The sequence below is a fragment of the Stylophora pistillata genome, chromosome 7 (assembly GCF_964205215.1).
Source record: "Stylophora pistillata chromosome 7, jaStyPist1.2, whole genome shotgun sequence".
Classification (NCBI taxonomy): Eukaryota; Metazoa; Cnidaria; class Anthozoa; order Scleractinia; family Pocilloporidae; genus Stylophora; species Stylophora pistillata.
The window spans coordinates 5,490,949-5,516,587 of record NC_142525.1 but is presented as its reverse complement, the minus strand read 5'-3'; the positions used below and the strand labels follow the sequence as shown (position 1 = coordinate 5,516,587).

Genomic DNA, 25,639 nt, shown 5'->3' with positions numbered 1-25,639 from the left:
CGTCGACAAAATGTTCGACTCGTCGTTTCGTTATGGCGTTTCGTCGTTTCCGCCCTCCGTTACTACTAGTCGAGTCGTTGTTTTCAGAGTTCGAGCCGCCGTTTTAAAAGTCGACTCATCACTTCGTGAGATCGTTTCGTCGTCTTATCAGGTCGATTCGTCGGCTGGTCTCTTTGATTCCGAGTCGTCGTTTTACGAATCCGACTCCTCATCGACCACATCGCTTCGTCGTCGTTTGTCCTTTTCCCATTTCGTCATGGCGTTTCATCGTTTCGTTATGTCGTTTCGTCTTTTCCCTGTCGTTTCGTCGTTTCAAGGCGAAGTGAAGACTCTTAAACATAGCGACTACACTATGAGCTGGTTTCGCACCAGTTTTCACATTCGATGACGTCATGCCCCCCCCCCCCCCCCCCACTCAGTTTTCAGTGTTCACTGGCACGATTTTATGTACAAAGAAACGTCCTTTCCTATGCTTTTATCAACGGCTAAACAAAGTTGATAAACCATGTCGATGTATTTTAGAGGTATTGTGTCCTCGCGGAAGTTACGGGAATGAATTGTTACTTTGCTGCAGTAAATCCTGAATTTCTTACGACTCTCTATATATATATAGCTAGCCCGATATCTGCCATGGTTAAGTCTAACCTAATTGCAATTAAGTTCGGCACGGCAGGAACTATGACGGCAGAAGCACGACGTCCGAACTGGGTCTAAGTATCGGTGCAATCTGGAAGAATAGTCATAACTTAAAGCGTGCTTGTAGCGATTGGGGAAAAATAAAAAAAAACAAAATGTGTAAAACCTAGCAGTAAGTTTTGCTCTAAATCACAAGTACATGACACAGTCACTAAAATACATCGTCACTTCCTTACCAAAGTTCGTGAGTCTTGTCGAAAATTTCAGAGGAACTTATATTTTACTCAACGGCGGTCTTATCGTAGGACCCATAAGGGTCTTATTTAGAACTGAAAGCGAAACCAGGTCTGTCTGTCTGTTGAGATGTACTGACACTAGGCAGACATCAATCAATCTCCTTATTTTGTTTTTTTTGCGATAACGGAAGGAGCACGATGTTACAATTCAACTTCGGGTTCGTCTTCAAACTTCTAACAAATGGTAAGAACAATTAAGCAATTGAAGACTTTTTCCGTATTTCCATGACCTCATCAACACAAGTTGTCTTTATGAAGTTCCTGGTCAGTTTTATCATAAATTTCTGTTTACCTTTTCTTGCAGCCTTCCCTCCTTTTATTCGCAAACCTTTTTATTCACGAAACGGACTTCGCCGGAAAGGAAGAACTGCTGCGGTCTAGTTTGTTGATTATGCAAATAAATTTACCCGTGAGTCACTCAAGAATCTCTTCGTATCAGTCGCTCTTAAATAGCATATCAATATAAAGAAGAAATACAGAAAAATGGGAAGTTGTGGCAAGACCGCAAGATTAGAAAAAGGAATTGTGGAATGCGGCAAAAAAATGATCTTTTGTATTTCTTCTGTAGGCAAGTATCTTAGTTTGCGTCAAAGAAGGTGAAGAGTCAAGAGGGCTGAAATAATCTCACAGGCCCTGCGTATAGCGTGCTCCTCCAGTTATGCGGTTAGTGGACCGAAAAAATGAACGTTTACAACGAGAATTCGATAAATTTATGCAGATCCTAGACTGCTTCTTGGTCGGTTTGCATAACATCAAGCTTACTACAGTTTAGTGCTGTTAAAACTCCTTGTTCAATGACAGTTTTGACATTTTGGCGTAGAATTGCCAACCAACACTCTGCATTGAAAATTTAACTTTATTCACATTTCTTACAGTTGCTATGTACAGTGGCAAGATTGTTTTCCGATTTACAAGAAATGAGGATAACTTTCAGAAAGGTAATGTCTACTCTGGTTTTATAATTTCCTTCTGTTTAAGATTATCCTCAAACTTATCGATTTCTGCCATGGCTTCTACAGCCTCGTCACCTTCTTCACTGGACTCTCTACAAAAAAATACAACAAAAAACAAATACATAACTTTGGAGAAAATTGTAGCAAGACTACGCTGTAACAAAACACGAAAGACATTGCGAACTTTCCCACCTACGAGATATTGAAGACAAGGTCTCTGGGCTGACGATGTGAAATTGCTTCTTTCTGCTCAAGGTAAATCGAAGATATTGGTTTTGTTAATTAATTGTGACATTTTCACCTGTGGGGGGGGAGGGGGAGAATCTTCAGATTTAGAGGGATCACTTGGTTTTCAGGGGGAACAGAAGGGGGATCAGTCGTTACCAAAAGAGTATAAACGGGGGGGAGGGACTGTAAGAAACTGACCTCCACTGAAGAATACTACAGAGCTTTAGGGGGGAGGGGCCACAAGGTTAATTTCATTGAGACACAACCAAAACACCTTGACCTCCCCCTGAAAAATAACTGTCTCTTTTTTGAAATTTAAAATACAGTTTTCCCCCTCCTCTCCTCCTTTTCAATTCTGTTTGTATTCACATGCGGCCAGCATGATTTTACAAATTAGCCAATCATGTCAAGGCACTTTAACCTTGACATTGAAGATAGACAGAGTGACATGTTCCACACACACACACCTTTTGTTGTTTGTTTTTATGGAGTATTTCTGAGTTTTCTTTCTTTGAGAAGTTTCTCAGACTTTAATTTAATCCACATGTTGTGGTTATTTCAACACATATTCTTTTTCATCAATACAAATTTCTACAAAGTTTGGACTGGAAGTTTTTACTCCCTTCTCCCTAAACAACAAATGTGATGACTGTTTCCCCAAACATGGCACGGCCTGCATGGTAACGGCAGTATGCACACACACAAAAGAAACTCACCTTAAATCTCTCATCCTTTCGTTTGGCCAGTGTCTGTTGAGCTTCTCCTATATATGAAGTCTGCAAGATGCAAAGACACTTCAAGATTAAGATCAGTCTGGACTTGACCTCTTAAATCTGTCACCAGGTGTTCAAAGAACAGACATGCAAGGAAATGCTATCCAGCAGATAAGATTTCACAAAAACTGCAGTGCTATCTATCGATCCTAGAGAGATTTTTGCACTGAGTCAAAAATAGTATCCATCTTTTGAACAATTTTGGCAAGGAAGATAATTTTTATCAGGACTCAGCACTAACTTTTCAAGTTACATGTGGCTAGTGGCTCGTGACAACTTAGATGTTACAACTGTTTCAGTCTGTTTACTATCCAAATTGGCTATTGGAAATATAAAACCACTGGGCAAAACTGAATTTCTACTAGTCTGTGGCTATACATAGTTGGATTCTGTTAGTGTAGAGCCCTGCATGTTCATACTGTTACTATGTGACACATGTAAATACATACAACACAACATTTCAGTTGGCAATTTTCTGACTACACTGCCACCTAGCTGTGTGGAAGCGTGGTGGCCTCATGGTTAGAGCGCTCGACTCCGGATCGAGTGGTCCGGGTTCGAGCCCCGGCCGGGACATTGTGTTGTGTTCTTAGGCAAGACACTTTACTCTCCCATTGCTTCTCTTCCCCCAGATGTATAAATGGGTACCAGCGATTTAATGCTGGGGGTAACCCTGCGATGGACTGGCATCCCATCCAGGGGGGAGTAGAAATACTCCTAGTCACTTCATGCTACAGAAACCAGAATTAAGCACCAGCCTAATGGGCCACTAGGCTCATAAACAGACTTTACCTTACCTACTGCCACCTAGCTAGCAGGTGGCAAACTATTATCCTGCTATTGCAACACCAGAATCTCAGCTGACCATATATACTATCCCATAATTCAGGAGGTAATTGGAAGTGTCATGGTTTAAGTGCACTTGACTCCAGATCAAGTGGTCTGGGTTTGAGCCCTGGCCAGGGACAGTGTTGTGTTCTTGGGCAAGACCCTTTACTCTCTCAGTTCCTCTCTTCACCCAGTGCTCGAAATTAGTGGTTTTCTGGTTATCCAAGATGACCAAAAAGTTTGCCGGGCAACCAATTTTTAGTAAAATTAAGAGGCTGGTTGTCCGGGCCAAAAAAAAAAAACGACAACCCAGCCAAAAGTAGAAAATAAATTAACCATAAACAGCACCTGACCTACGTGATGGTTTTCTTTTGTCAATGTCTGGTAGTGTGAAGTTAATAATAATTTGCCTCAGCTAAGCATTTTCGTGTGTTTTGGATATCTGTAAATTTTATAAAACATTGCCAGGTATGAAAGTGTAAGAGAAAAACACAAAGTTTCTTGTCTGGAGGTGATCAAGATCAAAGACGCCATTTTGAATATGCGACAACTTAAACCCAGACTTCCACGAAAACCATTGCCGCACACTAAGAACTAAGGGGTAGTTCAAGCTTGACTGCCATGTGATTACATCTCAAGCTCTATACGGTGTAAAAATTGATGTTTTTTTAGTAGTGCACTTAAATGTGTGGGTTTTTCTACCGGGCAACCAAGGATTCATCAGGGCAACCAAATTTATGGCTTTGGTTGCCCAGCTTTTGAAATAGGGACAACCTGGATTTTTTTTTAATTTTGAGCACTGTTCACCCAGGGGAATAAATGGATACTGGTGAATTTAATTCTGTGGGTAATCCTGCGAACCAGGGGGGAGTAAAAATACTCCTAGTCAATTCACGCTATATATGGAAACCAGATTTAAGTGTTTGGCTCATAAACAGGTTTTACCTCTTTTAGCACTGCCACCTGGTTAGCCTACGGCAAACTATTATCCTGATATTGCCACACCAGGATCTTAGCTGACCATACTTAAACCCATAATGAATTAATCATCTGCTGAATTAGAGGTCTAATGTTTCTATAATCAAGCCAGAGCGAAACTCAGTGGCAATCTGGTGCTCTTATAACATCTACTTGCCTCGCACAGTGCTCAAAACAATGAAAATAATCCATAATAATTTAAACTTTACCAAAGGCACTAGAAAAGACGCCACAAGTTGAACCAAACAGACAGATGTAACACGCCCAACAGTCCAAAGGTAAATTGTATAAGTCTGTAAGTCATGGTATGTTCACCAAACTATCTACATATTGGGTATAAAAACTACCAAAATTCAAAACGTCTTCTCACTATTTTTTGCACATAGTCGGCGAGTTCCTGTTCTTTTCTCTTCTGAGCATCCTCCAAATGGGTTTTAAGTCCTAAAAACAAGATGAAGTTTAATATTTAACATGGAAAAGTCGAGAAAACATTTTTTATATTGAAGCCTAGGGGTCTAAATATCTAAACAAAGTTTAGTCATTATTTAACACACTGCATCCCTAAATAATCCTTAAATTTAGCTGACACTCTTAGCTGGAGATTTCTTTGTATAAACGGTGTCCAGAGGGTCAAAACTACCAGTAGAAGGAGATTTATTTAAATTAAGTCAACCCTTTTATGGAGAAAGCCTAAGGCCCACTGATTGTGTAAAAACTGAGGTTAGGGTTAGACCTCGTGTAAATAAGTGGCCTTTAACATTTAGAACCCCAATTGGTGGAATAAAGGAGGAGTTGTAACTGAAATTCACTTACTTGGATCATTTTCCATTTCCAACAAAGTTCTGTGTGTCTGATAGGTTCCAGCTAATTTCTTGCCTGCAATGAAAGAATCAATTCGAATTTCCATTACCCAAACTCAAATTGAAGTTAGGGACCTAACATTATTTACAGGGAGGGGGGGGGGAAGGGGTGGAGATGAGATGAGGGTGCTACCAAAATTTTGTGTGCACATAAAAAGGGGGGACCAAATAAAATTCTGCAATATCAATACCAGCAAAATTGACTTTTTATGTTTTAATTGGGGACTCTGATAAACAAAAGACTCAATCACTCAATCTAAACAAGATCTGGCAGAAGGGCCAACTAGTTTCATCATTTCTGGGTATGCAGTTTTGTGTTATTTTGTGGGTTGGAACTTGGTTTGAAAAGAGAAAGTATGTATAACTATGTCTTAATAACATTTCATTTTGGTTTACAAAAAATGTTTTGGTATAGTATCTTAGTATCTGCCAAAAAATTAGTTTAAAGAATTAGGTGGGGGGGGGGGGGGACTAATAAAAAGTGTGTCACCAATAAAGAGGGGACTTAAAGTTTTTGAGAAGTTTATTACTGATTTCCACCAGCCCCCTCCCCCCCCTGTAAATAATATTAGGTCCCTTAATAACCCAACTCCTAGAAGTGATTAGCATGTAACTTCTCCCTAAAATATCCATACATTATAAAGCAAACAGGTGAAGGGAATACTCAAACTTATCAAGTGGAAGTTATGCTGATCCAACACCGAATTCTTATAACTAATAAACAAGGAAATGTGTGGAAGCTTGTGGGGAGAATTACATATCAGATCTTGGAAGTTGAAAGGTTTAGTGAAAAAAAGACTAATAAAACAAGATTTCAACACAAAACCAATGGAAACATCCCAAAAAGTACTTTTCTGTAACCCGCAGTGAATGCACTTACAAAAAATGCTACAACGATACGTTTTTAGCTTTCGATTGAAAAACATGAATACGATACGAATTCCTGATTACAAAAAAAATTGTTGTGAAAAAGTTCTTAAAAGAAGGGAAAATATTTTTAAATTCCAAAGTTTCGATAAAACCTAATTTAATTAACCTTCATCCTGAGAAAGTTATGATGACGAAAAATTGTACAAAAAAAAACAAAACAAAACAAAACAAGAAAACACGAATCATAAATACATTTGTGTGGCTAATAAATGCAATCGTCTCGATTTATTTATTGCAATTTTAATTTAAATGGCTATAATAAAGTTATAAGGTACAAGCGAAAAGAAAAGAAACGCCATATCGCCAATCTGTAAAGGAGTCCAGGACCCCATATGAAAACAGATCACCAAAGTTAAATAAGCTAAAAATATATTACGTATGTTTTAAACTAGAAATAATTATTACAAAAATTCCACGGAATATATCAATTAGATATATTATCCACTAAATACTTCTTAACACCTGCCTTAAAACTATTTACACTTGCTGCTCTACGAGTATCAAAGGGCAAAAGATTCCAGGAATCGACTATTCTGTGAAAAAAATTATATTTGAGAGGATTTGTCAGTTCTTGCGTATTTCTTCTTGACAATGATTTTATCATATTTACTAAATGAATAATGTGGTTAGCATCCGAATAAACCTTTGGGCAGATTACTGTAAGTGTTTATTTCCCACACCTCTAGAAGGCGTCAGAACCGCAAATTTGCACTTGAGGCCGTAAGATCTTTAACGAGAGTTAACCGCTGTTCCCAAGACTAATTTTTAAAGAGTATTTTAACGAACCGTTTCCTGTATGAGGTGCTGTTTTTAGGCGGTGATTTATTCCACTGACGACTAATGTAGACTTCTGTTCCGGGGGAGGGTCTATACACTTCCAGAAAGCATTCGCATTCTCGATGGTTTCGGCAGAACTTCCTGAAAAACTCACAGTTGCTAGGTCCGCCATGTTGATTTTGGTTTCGTTTCCAGGGATGCACGGTAACCTTCATCTTTCCACAGGCTACCCACACTACTAGTGCACAGCTTTCCTTAAGTCCATGCAATGTGCAGTGTTTTGGTTCACTTCGATGAGTTGACGTTGTGAAATAAGGCCTTGTACTAAGAAATTCAGTCTTGAATGTTATCCCCATTTTATCTTAATTTAAAAATCTGCCAACTTTCTCAATCTGACCTTTCATGTAGTAATAAAAAAGGGAAAACAGTACTATTTAAAGCTCACCAAACCCTCGCAAGATAATTTGGGTTTTATCAACTGAGTTCATAATGTAATTTGGCCTCTGTAAAGAGTTTCATGGCTGATGTTTCTGTTAACCCTTCTGAAATTCTCCATCTTCAGGAATCCTGCCAAGATCCTGCAAGGTCTCATAAGGGACCCATTTGGCGGTTCTGATGGGATCCCCACACAATGGGGAATTAAATTTCATGGAATGCAAATCTGGCAAAAAGCAAAAAGGAACAAAATGGAAAGAAAAAGAGAGAGGAAACAAAACACAATGAGAAGGAAACACCAAAGTAAAATGCCAAGAGATAAAAAAAGGAGAAAATCCAACATATTGACACAAAGAACACTGCAAAAATAAATGATCATCTCTCTTGCAAAATGCTAGAGGATCTGATAATTTGTGAAATTTTTCTACACTCAAGGCTATGGAAATTCTTTTTGTCAGTTGTCATGCAAGAGAGATGAAAAGAGGGGGCTTCCACACACCCTCTTATCTTGGATCTTTTTTTGCAGGGTAAAAAGATTAAATAAACACTCAATCTCCAAACCAATGAACACTGATTACACATGATACTCAGAAAGGACCTTGAAAAGGTCTATATTTATTCCTGTGCAGTTTTATTTTCCTACAGCATATTCACAAACAAAGTGGACCTATAAAAAACAGATGATAGAAATATCTCTTGATGATAATAATGGCATAAATACAGTCAAACTTAGAAATAATATTTTTTTCAGAAATTTCTGTATCACGCTCTCAGTCCGTGGAGATGAGTAAAGAAGATAGTAAGCAACATACTGCAGTTGTAGTCTTCGAGGAACTGCCACAGCCCAAGCTGTTCTATGCACCCTCTCTCCTTTACTCATTTCCAACAGCCAAGAGACTGACACAAGATAAAATTTTCTTCTCTGCATTATCTTGCTATGAATTCTTCTTAAGGGATTCGATTCTGTTTGATATTCCATCACTCTTGTCCAATAAAAGCTGAAAGAGAGCAACAAAAAGTAAAACATTCAGCTAGCAAGGATCTCCCCAAAGCCAGAACCCTTTATTACCAAGATCTGACTGTTGATTCTCCTTTCTAGCTGCTACACATCATCTTTTAAAATAATTTATAAGAATTTAGTATTTGATCAAGATAGTAACTCCTTTCTGATAAAGGGGATAAGTTTCTAAAGAAACTATGGTGCTGCATCAATGGGGGTGACAAGGTAATCTGGTTTTATCAACCATGTTGAAATTGTAAATTGACCAGTATAAAGAGTTCAAAAAACACATTTCAAGTGTTAGCCCCTTTGTCAGCACAAGTAGAGTAGAGTAGACATCTATATCTATACAGGATAGCCCCTTCAGTGTAGTAAACACTGGTATCAATGGAGGTCCAGTTACTCACCCATCCCATACCCATCCCATACCCACCCATCCCACCCCAGGAGAGGACATCCATCACACAGTAATCTTGTGCATGGGAAATTAATGTCTCCTGCCCCTAACCCTGCAGGAGACGGGACCTCCATTTTATTCGTCCCTATCCGAGAAGACTAGAATATCTGTGACCGGGCACAGGATTTCGTACACTAACGCTTTACCGTTTAACGAATCAATCCGTTTACTATCCGTTTACCATCCGTTTAAAACGGATCATTAAAACGTTTAAACGCTTTCTTCATCCGTTTAAACGCTTTGCTCATCCGTTTAACGTTTTCGACAAAACGTTTAAACGGTTAACCTATCCGTTTAAAATAAAATACATCCGTTTAACGGTTACTTGCATCCGTTTAACGTTTTTGAAAAGCAAAGGTATAAAACGGTCCCAAGAGGCCTCCGTTGAATACTAATCAATCACGCTTCGATCGAGCGGCTATGTTGGTCTTCGCTTCAACTTACCGTTTGCAACTCTCTGGTATTAGAAGGTCTTCGATTAGAATTCTCAATCGAGATATTGAAACACGAGAGCTCGCATCATTATAACACTATAATGATTCTGGTACTTCATTGTCGTTCGATTCCTTTCTCAGGGTCCAGAGGAGTCTCGCGTGAATAAATGACTTACTTACTTAACGTCTCGCATTGAAAAATGTATATTCCTGTCGCCTAGCTTGTTATTAGCCCAATGGGATCTTTATACGAATCTACTGTAAACGATTTTCTTCTGTTCTTATCTGACCCAGATCGATTTGAAAATCAATAACTGAAAGCCATAATTATCCTCGCTAGCGCTCGCGAGCCCTCGGTCTCATAGTTTCGGTATATACGATGTGTAACAAAACTGTTACGCGATCAAAGTAATCGATTTTGTTTGTTTTTTTTTTTTTTGGGGGGGGGGGGGGGGTTCGACGGGTTTAATAATCAGTCGACAACAACATCTCTGCAGCCTGTGTTCTTTTTTAAAGAGAATCAATTTAGTCATTACCAAGCTACCCGAGTCCAGACACGTACCAGTTGCTATGGGTTGAGCAATGCAAGCACACTGCTCGTGTGTGATGATTAGTTTTTCTTTCCGCACCTGTGTGAATACCGTATTGTAAAACATGAATGAAAGGGAATTAAAAACGAGTCAGAATGATATAAGTAAGATAGTACTTTTGTTAAGCCAAATTCTATGCCTGATTTTAATTGTGGGCCTGATTGATTGCTTTGCTATTACTATGACAACAGCATGGCGTTATAAGCCCCCCGTTCTTCAAACCGAAATCATTCACGTGCTTGTGACGCTATAGGGAATTCCGCTATGGATAACAGCGAGCTAAGAGAAAATCAAACTGAAAATGAACGGCCGATTGAGAGAGCAAAGAAACTGTTACGAGAAAGTTGTGGTTGTACTCTTGGTCCAAAGGGCGGTCCATGTTCCGGACAGTTTTCAGAAGAAGTGGTGTTGTTTAATTTAAATAACTGCCTCGAACTTTCAAGTGACGAGCTAGATTTAGTCATTCTTGCTAACATACAAGCTTTAACCAACACCGAAACCATTGGCAGCAAAAGGAAACCTCGAAGCAGCTTTTACTACCAGTCGCAACCTATTTGCAAGGATATGTTTCTGCATTGCTACGGCTTGAGTTATTCCCGTTTACGACGGCTGAAAGAACACTACCAGAATCATGGTCTTTCTTTGAGAACCCACGGCAACAGAAATAGACTGCCTGCAAACACGCTATCTCAGAGAACGATTGAAGAGGTGCATGCATTTTTATTGAACTATGTTGAGGAAAATGCAATCTGCCTACCAGGAAGGATACCCGGCTTCAAAAGCGATGATATCAAAGTGTTATCATCGTCAGAATCAAAGATCGGCGTTTGGCGAGTTTACAATGCGATGTGCCAAACCTCGGACATGACAGCAATAAGCCGCCGAAAGTTTTTGCAACTGTGGGAGGAGTTTTATCCTAATGTGGTCATCTCCAACCCAATGACAGACCTCTGTTTAACGTGTCAAGAGAATACTAGCCAGCTTCAAAGAGCCAGCAACTTGTCAGAAAGGGAAAAGTCGGAACGCTTGAGAATACATCAAGAGCACCTAAACCGTGCACAGACTGAACGAGAGTTCTATAAACACTCCTGCGCTGAGTCGGAGAAGGCAGTCGAAATGATTGGAACTGAAGCACTGCAAAACAGCAAAAGCCGCGGTGCGTGTTTTTTGACTGCAAAAATTCACTATTCATTCGATTACGCGCAACAAGTTCACATACCTAGCAACCCTATGCAACCTGGGCCGATTTACTTTAAGACCCCGCGAAAGTGTGGAATATTCGGAGTTATGTGTGAGGGACTACCAAGACAAGTGAACTTTCTTATTGACGAGGCCGCCTCTGCAGGAAAGGGAGCAAACGCGACTGTCAGTTATGTGCATTTTTATTTTGAACATCATGGACTCCAGGAAACCGATGTCCATCTTAATGCGGATAATTGCGCAGGACAGAACAAAAACAACACCTTCCTCTGGTACTTAGCGTGGAGGACTTTGATGAAACTTCATCATACAATTACTTACTCATTTCTGATAGCAGGACATACAAAATTTGCTCCGGATCGCTGTTTTGGCCTGATCAAGAAAGCATACAAAGTCACGTATGTGTCTTCTCTTTACGAATTTGCGAGACTTGTAGACACTTCCAGTACTTCTGGATTGAACAAATCTCGACTCGTTGGGACACATGACGGGAGAATTCTTGTCCCTGTCTACGACTGGGCTTCGTTTCTTGGACAATACTTCAGAAAGTTGCCGAATATAAAGAGCTACCACCACTTTCATTTTTCAAAGGAAACCCCTGGAAAGGTCTACTACAAGGAGTTTGTAACAAGCCCTGAACAGTCTTTCATGTTACTAAAGAACAATGTGACTCCACCACCTCCAACGACCCTTCCTCATGTGGTCAATCCTGAGGGGCTTACTGAGGAACGAAAGAACTACCTTTATCGAGAGATAAGACAATTTTGTAAACCGGGGACGGAGGATATTGTAGCACCAGCCCCGTGAAGATAATTTATTATGCGCGCATGCGAAGCTTCATTGACCTTGTGTATGACTCCTTTTACGACACGAATTGAAATCTGTATGTAACTTTAGCATAAACTTGTAAAAAATTTAAATAATCCCTGTAGATTCGAACATGAAATACAAGTGCCGTTTTTTATCGTCAGCACTTACTCTCTCGAGGTCGCGTTATTTTGTGTTGAAGCAAATTGAAAAAAAGCGTTAATTTTCCTCGCTCGGCAAAGCGTGCGGTATGAAAGTTCTAACTAAAAAGAAATTACCGTCTTGCAAAAATATCTCACCCTTTCACTTGTCAATAGAATTTGAAAACAATTGCGCGTGGAACATAGAAAATGGTTTGACCCAGAAGTAGGCCTCCACTGTAACTCGAAAAACGTTGACCCAAGCATGCGTATGCCCAGAACGAACGTTGAGTAATGCCTTGAAAAACGTGACTTTTCCTGACACCATAAAAATGTTGAAACGAACACGTTGTTTCTTTTACTAAGAATCAGGCGGGGACTGGAGAGTAATTCAAGCACGAAATACAAAAGAGCCGTTTACAAATCTTTATCAAAAAAGTATGACTGATTTTGGTTTTATCTGCAGCCCTTACTCTCTCGAGAAGGTCGCGTTTGTTTTGTGTTGAAGCAAATTGAACGCTGTTGAAAGCGTTAATTTTTCTGACTTGGCTAGGTGTGCGGTGTGAAAGTTCTAACTAAAAAGAAACTACCGTCTTCCAGAAATATCTCACCCTTTCACCTGTCAATAGAATTTGAAAACAATAGTGCGCGTGGAACATAGAAAATGGGTTCGCCCAGAAGTAGGCCTATTTCCGATAGACGTCACAAAAGACACAATTGACCACTTCACACATGAAAATTCAAAATATCGAAGCCGCCCTTTAATAGAAGCCGCATTATTTTCCTTTTGAAAAAAAAAATAGAAGCCGCATTATTTTCCTTTTGAAAAAAAAATAGAAGCCGCGGCTTCTATTCAAGAAAAGACGGTATGTATTTCTTACGACTCTCGACCTTTCTTATCAGAAATTATTGTAGTCGGATTAGAGATTCTTATTCTGTTTACCCAGTTCTTTCAATTATGAATAAAGGCTGAAAGTTTCTAAAGAAACTCTCCATTCGCTCTGATGAAGGTTGAAAAGTTAAAGGTTTAAAAGTTTCTAAAAAAACTCTCCACTCGCTCTGACAAAGGGCCAACGCTCGAAATGTCGGCTTTTTTACTCGTTACGGTGGCCAATTTGGAACTTCAACTTAGTTGATATAACCAAATTATCTTTCAATTATGGTCTGGGTCTAGGTCTGGGCGAAACGCTTTGTGTGCGAAACTCGTTATGGGCAAAACCCGCGGCTTCTGAAGCAACTTCTAAAATCACGTTTTCTAATTCCGTCGGGCTGAGAAACCAAGTATCATTCGCTCCGACGAAGGGCTAACGCTCGAAACGTCAGCTTTTGTAATCATTACGGTGGCCAATTTACCATTTCAACTTTGTTGATATATCCAAATTTTTCGTTACTCCCACCGACGCAGCCTCAAACAGTTTCTTTCGAAACTATCAGCCTTTATTCAAGTATCATTGGTTATGACCAGAATCTCGGTCATGACTTTTTTCATTTGTTGGCTCTAACAAGAGCCGTTTTATGGAATCTATTCGGACCTGATTTCACAACTTGCTCTAGTCCAGTTCATGTTCCAGCGCGTCCAGATTCGTCAGTGTTGAATCGATGGTCTTTTTGACATCATGGTACTCCTTGAAGTACTGCTGCAAAACTATTTGGGCATCGTAGTGAATAGTTGAATCTGCTAGAACATCTAGTAGAATACACAGCATCTGCTGTCTATTTTCTACCGATAACTCGACTAATTCTTGACGCATTGTACGTATGGAGTCAATGGTAAAAACAGCTTCAAAGTTGTCCGTAGTTGATCTAAAACACCTCTGAAGGAACGTGCCACAAATAATATTATCTTAGTGCGGACTTCTTAGGAAAAAACTGCAGTGTACTTGATCGTTTTGTGATTTGTCGATTAGTCGTTGGATTAAAATAAATATTACCATATACTTGTTTTTTTCTTTTTCTTTTTTACTCCAATAAAAAAGCGAGATTTTCGATCCTCCTCATTAAGCATTCTTGGTATATAAAGGCATTTTACTCTTCACTGTTTCTCAATCATTTCTAACGACATTGTTTGACCCGAAATGGCTTTAACTGTAAGACAATTGTGCAAAGAAAGCAGCAGACGACCCCGCAAGGCTCTGTTTTTTTTCCGAGACGAGAAGAAGACGGGAATCGCGCCTACACGCCTCATCATTGGAAATACTATAGATTTAAAAGAAGGAATGGCGGTGACCGTTAACTGGCAAGGAAGAAAGGTACCCGCTGAACTCTTAGCCTTAAGTGGTAAGTAATGCCTTTCACATCTCGATTACATGGCAGAATTCACAGGAATACATTTGTGTAAGTCAGTTTTATTGCGAATACTCGCTTAAGCGACAAGTCTGAGTTGTAACTAATTGTCGTACTTACGATTTGTTCTTGTAGACGACGAAGAAGTCTTGAATCAGAAAGACTTGGAGTGGTGCGAAATAAACTTACCGCCGTTACCAAGTCTGGACTGCAACCAACAGCCGGATTCAGACTCCAAGGAAATTGCCCAACAACCGTCCCAAAAGAATGAGGTACAGCGGCCCAACAAGTCAACCAAGGTAATTCTGATTACTACATGGTGCTCTTTAGTAACGCGTTTCATAAAAATGTCGATAACGCCGGCCACTTCAAAATTCAAAGTGGTATTTTACCTTCTTGTGAAGCGTAAATAATTGAAATTAATTATGTAATGCACGAGCTACCTTTATGATTCTACTATAGTTTTATGTCAGTGGGCATTTACCATCTACAGCGATCGTTTTATATAGGTTATAACTATTTTTGAACGTGACTTTTGTTAATAACCCGAACATCAGGAAGTCTAAGATCACGTTTTCTTGCGCGAGACAAAGTGAACGAGCGTGTTTCAACATTGTATTATCACATTTAAGTTTTCAGATGTTATACTACCATAACAGACTTTCGTTTTGATAAATGTTGTATTGATCTTTTAGGTGAAGGCTGGGCGGAAAAAACTTTCCGCAACTCCCGTTGACCCATACCAAGAGTTTTTGGCAGAACAGAAGAAAAGAGAGGCTCAGTGGTGTGAGGAAACTAAAGCAAAGAAAGCACGAAATGAGGAAAAGGAGGCCAAGAGTTTCAGTGCTGGTGCGACTGCAGAAGATGTTGCTTCCATAAAGCTGCTGGTACAAGAGAGTATCTGTAAGGTAAGCATAACAACAATGCGTTACTTGTTGAGAAAATGTCGCTTGGAAAGTCCTTTTCGGTTTTTTTTTCTCTGAATTCAACACGCTTAACTACGTTACGGACACCCAGTGTCAACAATGAGTTTCTAAAGCAAGCCTTACCTTTGGATGACGTCTAATTACTTTTTGACTGAGTAATTTATAAATAATCGTCTTAATACGGAAACCTAATTTTACAGACACTTTCTTTGGTTTTGCCTGATGTTTGATTGTTCACTTTGTTTAATTAACTGTTCATTTGTTTGTTTTACTCAAATAGATGATGGAGAAATTCGAGGACGCCCTGTCTGGAGTGGAGAGAAAAATCACAGTCCGATTGGGTAGAATTGAGCAAAGATTTGATTCTCTAGAGCAAAACGTTATGGTAAGTTTTAATGTCTTTTTCGTTTACGGCTTTAAAGACGGAGTTCTCGGTAATGGAACTACTGGTTTGACAAACTTTGTTGCAGAAGACTAAACTGTTTGAGTGCCTCTAAACTCTAATTAAACCGGTTTAAGATTTATAAAACACAGGGTATAATGAAATAAGGCCATCAAAAGCTAGCGGTTTCAATTTATTTTCTACTTACTCGACTTAATCAAACCAAAATGGCCTTTAGTTATTTTTTTAATTCCCTTGCGACAAAATGACATATGATTTTTAACTTTTTAATAGATACAACAACCAGAAACTGAGCAGCCATTATCAGCCAGCAGTATCCTTCAGCAGGATGATCTTCAAACTATAGATTCTGTTGCCTTGGCCAGTCTAAACGAAGATATGGACATCTTCGCGCTACCTCCAGAAACACCAACGGTTCCGACTCCGCCTACAGCTTCAACTTCTTCAACCCCTGCAACCCAAAGCTTCCACGAATTAACAGAAGCTCAAGTTGGCGATGAGCTCATTGGTAGCTGCGTGACCCCAAGAAAGCTACCAGTCGTGAAGAACATTCTGCAGAGCGGATCGGAACGGCACAAATGCGCGCTTAAGCTTCTGCCATACTTCTTTACTAAAGATGAGATGAGCACCAGCAACACAGACGGAACACACCAGAAACTTCCCCTAGACACTACGAAACTAAACTCATTAAAAGTGTTAGTTTTTTCTAGATTTCCAGTCGATTCCTCTGCGGAGAGAGACAAGGCGTGGAAATTCATCAAAGGCAAAATAAATGCTAAGTGTCGTTTAAGTAAGCATATTATAAAGCAAGCAGGCGACAGGTAGACTTAAAGAGAGTTTTTAAGGCTTTTCGCGATTGTTTCAATATTTGTTTCTACTATTATGATTGTTAAGGATTCATTGAGATTACTGTAGGCTTCTCGTTTTCAAGTTATTGATGTAAAATGGTTGTAGACACCTTCAATTTTATTGAAAGTTTTGGTTTTCTTTGCTGGAAGAGGGATGTGATTAGCTTACGAAAACAGATATTCGTTAATTAAGACAAGGAGAGCGAGATTTGTTTTCATGATTATGCAAATTTATTTCGATTGACGTGTACGGCAAAATTTACAAAATCCGTGGCTATCGAGTTTCTCATCTTTTATTTCCATCGATTAAAAGGAAACAGAAATTGCTTTATAAAAGCTGTAATTACACATTACTTTACGAAATCGAATGCTAGATGAAACACGAGCGAAAGAAAGTTGAGTTTTGTTACATGCATATGCAAAATTGTTTCGATTAACCGACGGTGAAATCTACAAAATCAGCGGCATTTCTTAACGTTTTTCACTTGAGAGTGCGTTTTCATTTCAGTCAATACGTAGAAACAATGTAGGAACATGAAAAAAAAAATTGAGTTTGCTTCTCAATTCTATTTTCTTTCTGTCGAGAATGTTCAGTCCACATGGTATGATTGACAGATTGCTTCAAACGCATTGCGAGCTCTCCAGGGCGAGACTCGCTCTCGGCTCGCTTCACTCGCTCTCGGCTCGCTTCACTCGCTCTCGGCTCGCTTCACTCGCTCTCGGCTCGCTTCACTCGCTCTCGGCTCGCTTCACTCGCCAGTGGATAGCTTAATGGCAGGCTAGTAATTTAATTTTACTTAGTTTTCTATCGTTATCAGTCGAATATTATTAGCATGAAACGTCAGTGTTCCGCATGAACAATTCGTATAATTGTTCGCAACGGTTTCTGATCGATATGTGCATGGCTTCCCGCTGTTCTTTAGCCCTCCTTATCCGTTCAACGTTTTTGTCCATCCGTTTAACGTTTTGAGCAATCTATTAATAGATGCTGTTCAACCGTTTAACGTTTTAAGCCATCCGTTTATTTTTTTTCTCGGCCGTTTAACGGTTCACGGAATCCGTTTTTGGACTTTGCTCTACCGTTTAACGCTTTGGACTATTCGTTTAAACGGACATGCAAACCGTTTAAACGCCCTTACTACCCGTTTACTATCCGTTTACAAACCGTTTATTTTTACCCGTTTAACGGAAAAGCGTTAGTGTACGAAATCCTGTGCCCGGTCACATCTAACCATTTCTTGATGTTATAGAAAGGTAGCATATTCTTCTCAATTATTTTAAGACCTTGAGTGTTGGTCCGGCCGGGGCTCAAACCCTCAACCTTCCGCAAAACAGTCCAGTGCTCTATCCATTGAGCTAACCAGGAGGCAGCAAACGCTCGGAATATCCGCTTTTTAACTCTTTACGGTGACCAATTTACAATTCCTCCTTTCTAATAAGCTTGAGTATTCTCTTTCCCTGTTTTCTGGATAATGAATGGATAATATAGAGAAAAGTAACATGCTTATCACTTCTGGTTGTTTAAGGGTTAACTTTGAGATGCGATTAACCTGTAACTTCTCCCTATAATATACATACATGATCCAACAAACAGGTAATGAGAATACTCAAACTTACTAGGTAGAAGTTGTTACCTTGATTGAACACCAAATTCTCCTAACCAATTTACAAGGAAATGTGTAGCAACTAGAGGGGAGAATTCATAATCAGATCTGGGGATTTAAAGGGTTAATAATATAACCTAAACTTAGAGACTTTTGTACTGATGTAGCACCATATTCTCCCCACCAATTTAAAGAAAACTTAATGTATGGTAGCTTGAAAGGAGAAATGGGAGAACTGTTTTACTCTCCACTTAATTTCTCATAAGCAATTGAGCTTTTTGTAATATACTCAACATGATTAAAGAGTTTGTCACTTGCAGTGTCACAGGAAAAGAAAGTTCTTTGATCCCAATTGAATATGTAAGATATTAGGATATTGGAATTTGTATTGCTTGCACCAATCATTCAAACCTGTGACTAAGTCAAAAGTACAAAGAAATGTTAGGTTACACTGAAGTTGTTTTCCGACCCACCTGAATTCGTTGAACAAGAGATTTCTTTTTTGCCTTGGCTTGTTGCAGGCTGGGATCTATGAGCTGATTGAATCAGTAAGATAATTAAAATGAAAATCTCAGAACCAAATGCAGGTTAAGAAAGCTGCACATAGACTACTTCATTAACAAATGAATAAAGGCTGATAGTTTCGAAAGAAACTGTTTGGGGCTGCATCGGTGGGAGTAACAAAATAATTTGGATATATCAACAAAGTCGAAATGGTAAATTGGCCACCGTAATGATTACAAAAGCTGACGTTTCAAGCGTTAGCCCTTCGTTGTTAGCCCTTCGTCTATTCACTCCGATGAAGGGCTAACGCTCGAAACGTCAGCTTTTGTAATCATTACAGTGGCCAATTTACCATTTCAACTTTGCTGATATATCCAAATTACTTCATTAACAGTTGCAAACTTCAATCCCATTCTTAATTTCTAACAATTTATCATTGTTGAAGGCTAAAATGATTCGTCATTTCTGTCCATAGCATAACCATTCTGTCACCCTCTTCCCTAATATTACAAGAAAAAAAGGGGGGTAGGTTTCTAAAGAAACTCTCCGTGGTGCTGCCTTGGTGGGGGTAACAAGGTAATTTGGTTATATTAACTAAGTTGAAATTGTAAATTGGCCACTGTAAAGAATTAAAAAGCTGAGGTTTCAACCATTAGCCCTTTGTCAGTCAGAGTGTATGACGAAAGGCTAATGCTCAAAACCTCAGCTTTTTAATTCTTTACAATGGCCAATTTACAATTTCAACTTAGTTGAAATAACCAAATTACATGGAAAATGTTTATCTGGGTAGAATATTTTTATTCCTGGTAGGCCTTCCCTACACAGTGCCCCTGCTGTCACATATAGGGTTGTGTAAAAAAACAAAATTAACGAGTCACATTAAAAGTGACCAGCATCTAAATTCTCCAAACAATATCACACCTGAATCAAACATTATGGTCACGAGAATAAAGACATTGATCAGTGACTAAATCAAGAGCTCCTTTACTTGGTCATGGTGATCATTTTCTTTATTTTTGTGACCTTCGCGTGTGATTTTGGGGTGATATTGTAAGGAGAAATTAAATGCTAGTCAAAGGGTTCATCAGCGCTTAATTAAGGCCAGAGCAAGCAAAAAATGAGACATAAGTTAAATAAAATTTAATGATAACTTCTTGAAACTGGAAATGTCAATCTTACGTACGAAACCCACTAAAACTTGCTTTTCTTTGCTCTTCACTTCTTCAAGCAAAACGAAATTTACAACAAGTGGATAGTAGAACATCTCATCAGAACTTGGAATTTAAAATGTTAGCCACTGACCAAGGCATCCAGAGTCTCCAGGGTCTTCATGAGGTCCTCGGTTATTCCTTTTACTTTTCTTGTTAGCTTATCTAAGGTCTGGTTGACTAGTTCAGTTTGAAGAAATCCCTGTTGAGTAAAAAGCATTTTGATACATGAGATGTTTTAAAAATACTGTATGTATTCCTTTTTTCCAATATTCCCTGACTCATTGGATGGACTTATGGCTATGGAAGTTTAACATGCTTTAGATTCTGGATCCAAAGGCTCAGGTTAAATTGCAAATGGTGTCATTTTAGAATGGTGTCCTTTTCTCCTTAGATCTACCGATAAATTTTCCAAACTGTTTCCCAAGCATTTCTTTTTAAACTTGGCTTGGAGAGATGGGTGAATACTTAAAAATTAGCCTCTATTTAGTGTGGAAATATGCCTGGATATGATGCAATAGGTTTGCAGGGATTTACAACATACAAACAAATAACTCTCACTTAAAAAAAAAACCAAGAGACAATCAGACATGCATCTGGCAGAAGTGACCTCTATCTGAAATAAACACATTCATTTTAATTAACACCTACATAATATGTACAACTGTAGGCCAACACACTTCCTCAGTGTTCAATCTAGAAATTAGCCAAAGTGGGTCTTATGTCCCACATAAAAATTTAAATTGGATCACTTTATAAATGGTCTGGGTCAAACTCTGATATTGAAACTTTGAAAAACTGACATCATCCAAACTATCACCAGCTGGTTCATCAAAGTTTTTATGCTTTTCACAGTTTTGATTTGTTTATAGCAGTACAGTTTTCCATGCAGGGCGAAATTTTCTCATAGTGTTTGTTGGTGAGTTTGAGGCCATTGGCTCTTGAAGTTCTGGAGGTTCACTTAACATCGAACTGACTTCTCCAGCTTCACCATCCTTATTCAGTCCATCTTCTTGATTTTCTTCAACTGCTGTGGTGTCCTGTGGACATCCGGGACTATACAGAGTGGTCAGGTGACCGAGAGAGTGTGCGTGTATGTGAGAAAGAGCGGGAGTTCGAAGGGTGACGGTGTGCTGCTCGAGTCATTGACCTTAGTGGCTTCTCGGAATATTACAACTGCCATTCTCTTTAACGTAAAAGATTAACTTAGCTTTTGTTGTCGCTTCATAATGAGACCAAACAAACAAAGCCCGGAAAACAAAGTCGACAAACGAAGCGCGAATCGATGGGCAAAGCAACGAACGCATGCAGAATGTTGAAATGTAGGATTCAGTCACTCTCAGAATTGCATGGAACACCTGTAACAATATAAATTATACTTTACTCTATTCTTTCAAAAACTAAACAAAAATGACTGGGCATCGATGCGTCATTCAAAGCTGAAGTATAATCGTGCAGAGCATTCTGCAGGTATTTCTCTGCATCAGAGCCTTGCAAATAGATTAGAGCAGGAAAAATGGATGCGATTTGTGCGACCTCGCCGAGTAAACTTCAATCCTACAGAAATATTTGTGATCTACTCCGAACACTTCTCGGAGGACTGTTTCGAGAGATCTGTGTACTTTGAAGGATCTAGGCGAAGAATTCTTTTGGGTTCAGTGCCTACCGTTCAAGAAGAGAAGGGACAAGAAAAACCGTCCTCAGTGCAATCTCGACGTCAGAAAGCGAAGTCTACGAACCTCCATGGATTTTGTCACCTTTACATTTGAGCTGATCAATATCCACCTTTAACATCTCTCCGGCAGAATACCTTACACAAAGGAAAGCACTCGGTGAACATTGTAAATATAAGAATGATAAAATAGCCGAATTGAGGATTGAGATTTCTGACCTCAAAGAGCTCACTTTTATACAAAAGAGATGAAAAATATAATTGTGTACTCTGATTCTAAAAAAAAGCTGGCTTTAATATCAGCGAAAGCAGAACAAACAGCTTAAGACACAGAACGTAAAAACACTTTAAAATGTAGGCTTGCAACCAAAAAACCGAGAAAATGAAAATTTCTTTAAAAACCTGTCAAACTATCAACCATCTGACAGCCACGTCAGCGTGCTATCAATGGGTCTCAAATTCATCCCAACGCCCGTGACAAACGAATTTAAAATCAGGCCAACTTTTGCAAAATTTATTCGCAAGACAAATGCACCTCCGTTACACCTTTCACAGACAAAACAAAGAACCACTTCTGTTTCATATCAAACTGAATGCCACCGGTTCAGTCTTCTATCGCCCTTCAGCCCTACTTGGAAATTTGTCATAACGCTACTTGCAGACTGCATCTAAGCCAAAAAATACTTTGTAACGCAATGAGGTCACGGCTCTAAAAGAGTTGAAACAAACTCTGCTTTAAACCTCACCGAAGGAACACAACAATAGTCATCATGAATAAGACAGAAAAAGCAAAAAAGGCCAAAGTGCAACTCAACAACAGAGTTCACTTCAAACCTCTCAAAGCACCGATAGTAAAAAACACGTAGGAAAGAGTTAATGAGATCATTGACCAAACGCATTGGGGAAAACACATTGATGGCTCAGAAATGGCTTTCACAAACTCCCAATATCTGCCTTTGGATACACAATTAGCCATTGCCGAAAACTATTTTTACTAATTACCCAATCATTTCTTACAAAAAAGGAAAATCCCTTACGACAAGCAAAAATACAGTTCGGAGGCGATAAAGCGATGCGACCTACAAAAGCCACACGGGGAGTTCGTGCCATTCTGTGTTTATCTTTATTCGCATAGCAAAAATTAATCGTTTGTCGGCGCAAAACTATCCACAGAAGCTTCTGATCATTTCTGGGACAATTCATCATCTGAAAAAGTCGACATTTCCCGACTGACAATGAAACAGTTCTCAAAAAAGTAATATGTGTGATTCTCTGTGCAGGGAAAAAAGAGAGTTGTGACAAAGGAAAGCATAAGTTTGTTGAGCCTTTGACGTCATGATGACGTTTTTGTGGGCTCGGCTGGAACATGTTTTCAGCAATGGGGGACAATTTCTGTACGACTTTGAAACGGTAAAAATTGGCCATCAAAGGTTTGTTTTGAGTTTTTAATGGAAAAAAGGGTCTTAACTTGACCCAATTCAACATTGTGTAAACAATTTAGGCCAAAATAAAATGGTCAATTGTCGTCTCAGGGGTACTTTAACTTATATTATTGTGTGGTATAGTCGCTAAGGGCCAAGCTGCTAAAACTTACTAAAACAAAATTCTTATTCTTCAAAAATGTGCTTCTCTGCCTTATGTTCTTTGGTGACTACAATTCTCATGCACTATCTTATTTTGCCTCCTCTAGCTTTCTTCCCTAAGATCTATTCTACTTTAAATCCACTTTGTTATTCTAGCTACTGCATGATATATCTAACAGCTTAACACCTACTAACATATCTAACTTATTTGCTTCCCACTCTTATATTCATTCATATAGCACAAGATCATCTTCAACAGGTGACTATATATATTAAACACTCCAGGTTATACAAACAAACTACTGGTAAGTCTTTTTTCAACATATGGTATAAAAATCTGGAATAGTTTACTGTGTGAAATGGGTCAAATTTCCAAAAATAACTTTCATATCAATGTCCACCACACTTTACGGCAAATACTTTCAGAAGAAAATGATTATAGTAATCTACCCGCCTTAAAAACCAAAATTTCCTGAAAACTTGGCTTATATTATCAATGTTAACTTCACTAAATTGAATTTATTCTTATTTATTTGGTTGTTTATTTAAAATTTTTTCCCCTCTATTTCTCTAATCTTCCTTGTGAGCCATTTATATTTGTATATATATAACATAGGTGTAACCACTGCTCATCTCGACTAACTAGTCTGCTATTTAATTGCAGGCCATGGATATTGCTTTCTGTAACATTTGCCATAATTAATAAGGCTGATCTGAAAGCTGAAAGTTGTTGATATCATGGAATAAATTAATTAGAATAATTATGTTGGTTAATGAGGAAAATGTTGTCAGTTCTGTTTGTTTACAGTGAGCAATCTATATTGCAGGTAATTAAGCTGCTTTCAAATTGAAATGTTTTTGTTTTTTCAGATTAGTTTGAATATCTTTTTGTGCTCTAAACAGGTTATGTGACAATTGCCGCTTGTGTGAAGAATAAGCTGTGAAACTGTCTTTCTTGGCATCCTTATACTCAATTCCCATTCCTCGTTTTAACACTCCTAATTAAAAGTTCGACTAATCGAAAGCTGCAAAATCTCATGGTTGTTATCCAAACAGACACTTGTGTCCAACTATACATGTACTTATGGCTTCTTTAAATCGTGGAAGAAAATCACTTACATTCTTAACAATGCGGCAAAGAAGACAAATTGATTTTTATTTCAACTCAGCTTGAGGAAATTATATTTTCCCAAGTATTCCATCTCAGACCATTTTACTTTCGACTTCCGCCTTCTTTGATTCTCAAAATGAAATTCGATTCAAGCATATTGCGTTATCCGTCAGAAAAAGACAACTTTCGAGATTCAGATGTTGCACAGTAAAATTATGCTTACACATACCAACAAGCTTCTTGAGTTTAAAGAACTTGGAAGCTGTGAGCAGGGTATTTTGACGGTGTAGTCGTTACTTTATGTGCGATTCGTAAACGTCACAGCATCATTATTTCACAATGGTTTGTTACAAGTATCTCCTTACCTTTGGCTTGGAGCTTCTCCTGATATTTACACAATCTGTTGCACAACGTTTGGAATCGATTCGATGAACAGCTGTTGGAAGAAAATTAATTCATATGAAATCAACACACAATATTACGCAGTCAAATAAAACCGCTCGGTTTCGATTCTCGATCAAATACCTCAAGTGGAAGGTTGTTCTTCAGATCGTCCGTCTAGTACCTGCACTTCTGATTCCAAACCTCGTTTTCTACGTGTCAACAAACGAGCTGCTCGTTATGAATTTTGAAGACGTTGCATTTAGTTCCAGTGTGAAGGCCAGGTTGATGCTACATCGAGGGCGCTCGTCGAGGGTCGAACACACAAATTTATAGTACAGCGGTTACACATAAAATATGTCATGTAAGCTGTACCACTTATTCCCAACGAAAAGTTCGAACCCGAAATCTGTAAGATTGCACTGAACAAAGTATAAAGATATCCCAAACCTAATACAAATGTTTTCAGTGTGTTTGAGCTAATTTACAAGGTTGGCAATGCGCCAATAAACCTAACAGTAACGTTAGAATTTTAGACGGTAGCTTCATCTCTTAAAAAGTAAAGTTTGAGAGAGATTCTCCTTGGAACGTTAAGTCAATTTTTTTAGTAATGTAATACGAAAAACTTGTCAACACTGAAACATCAAATGATTCGTAAAATAACGAACAAGATTTTCAGGAATTGAACACAGCCTAGCCTAGTCTTAAGTCAGTCCCACACTAGGAAGAATCTTCTCCAATATCAATTTACGTCACTGATCTGCAACCATTATATCCTCGAACTCGTCTCTTTT

At 38.7% G+C, this 25,639-nt stretch overlaps 3 protein-coding genes across 19 annotated transcripts; 2 read left to right on the top strand and 1 right to left on the bottom strand.

Moving 5' to 3' along the window:
- Positions 1-1,770: 1,770 nt before the first annotated feature.
- On the bottom strand, positions 1,771-25,191 carry LOC148726339 (uncharacterized). 17 transcript variants are annotated; one of them, XM_088727120.1, is made up of 12 exons: positions 24,990-25,191; positions 24,830-24,900; positions 20,660-20,714; positions 20,093-20,300; positions 18,860-18,922; positions 18,417-18,494; positions 7,269-8,692; positions 5,506-5,568; positions 5,063-5,133; positions 2,830-2,889; positions 2,082-2,131; positions 1,771-1,977 (listed from the first exon to the last, which is right to left on the bottom strand). In XM_088727120.1, exons 7-12 carry the CDS (start codon positions 7,429-7,431, stop codon positions 1,878-1,880), a joined length of 507 nt encoding a protein of 168 aa, XP_088583246.1. In that variant the 5' UTR covers positions 7,432-8,692; positions 18,417-18,494; positions 18,860-18,922; positions 20,093-20,300; positions 20,660-20,714; positions 24,830-24,900; positions 24,990-25,191; the 3' UTR covers positions 1,771-1,877. The 17 variants fall into 17 exon arrangements, with proteins under 17 accessions (XP_088583246.1, XP_088583245.1, XP_088583244.1 ...); XM_088727119.1 differs by having other exon boundaries at positions 18,417-18,468; positions 24,990-25,190; XM_088727118.1 differs by lacking the exon at positions 20,660-20,714 and having other exon boundaries at positions 20,193-20,300; positions 24,990-25,188.
- Positions 10,135-12,182, top strand: LOC148726340 (uncharacterized). The gene has a single exon (XM_088727037.1). The coding sequence runs from the start codon at positions 10,440-10,442 to the stop codon at positions 12,180-12,182; it is 1,743 nt and encodes a 580-aa protein (XP_088583163.1). The 5' UTR covers positions 10,135-10,439.
- Positions 13,645-16,771, top strand: LOC111346528 (uncharacterized). The gene is made up of 5 exons (XM_088727069.1): positions 13,645-14,656; positions 14,741-14,904; positions 15,301-15,513; positions 15,812-15,916; positions 16,208-16,771. The coding sequence occupies exons 1-5, from the start codon at positions 14,629-14,631 to the stop codon at positions 16,757-16,759; spliced, it is 1,062 nt and encodes a 353-aa protein (XP_088583195.1). The 5' UTR covers positions 13,645-14,628; the 3' UTR covers positions 16,760-16,771.
- Positions 25,192-25,639: the final 448 nt, after the last annotated feature.

Coding starts and splice junctions, on each gene's coding strand:
- LOC148726339 (XM_088727109.1), bottom strand. CDS start 20,154: ATGTTCTACTATCCACTTGTTGTAAATTTCGTTTTGCTTGAAGAAGTG. Junction 18,923..20,069: donor AGTTTTAGTGGGTTTCGTAC/GTAAGATTGACA, acceptor TGATTCAATCAG/CTCATAGATCCCAGCCTGCA. Junction 8,693..18,416: donor GAATTTGGTGTTCAATCAAG/GTAACAACTTCT, acceptor GCTCTCTTTCAG/CTTTTATTGGACAAGAGTGA.
- LOC111346528 (XM_088727069.1), top strand. CDS start 14,629: ATGGCAGAATTCACAGGAATACATTTGT. Junction 14,657..14,740: donor ATTCACAGGAATACATTTGT/GTAAGTCAGTTT, acceptor TTGTTCTTGTAG/ACGACGAAGAAGTCTTGAAT. Junction 15,514..15,811: donor TACAAGAGAGTATCTGTAAG/GTAAGCATAACA, acceptor TTACTCAAATAG/ATGATGGAGAAATTCGAGGA.
- LOC148726340 (XM_088727037.1), top strand. CDS start 10,440: ATGGATAACAGCGAGCTAAGAGAAAATCAAACTGAAAATGAACGGCCG.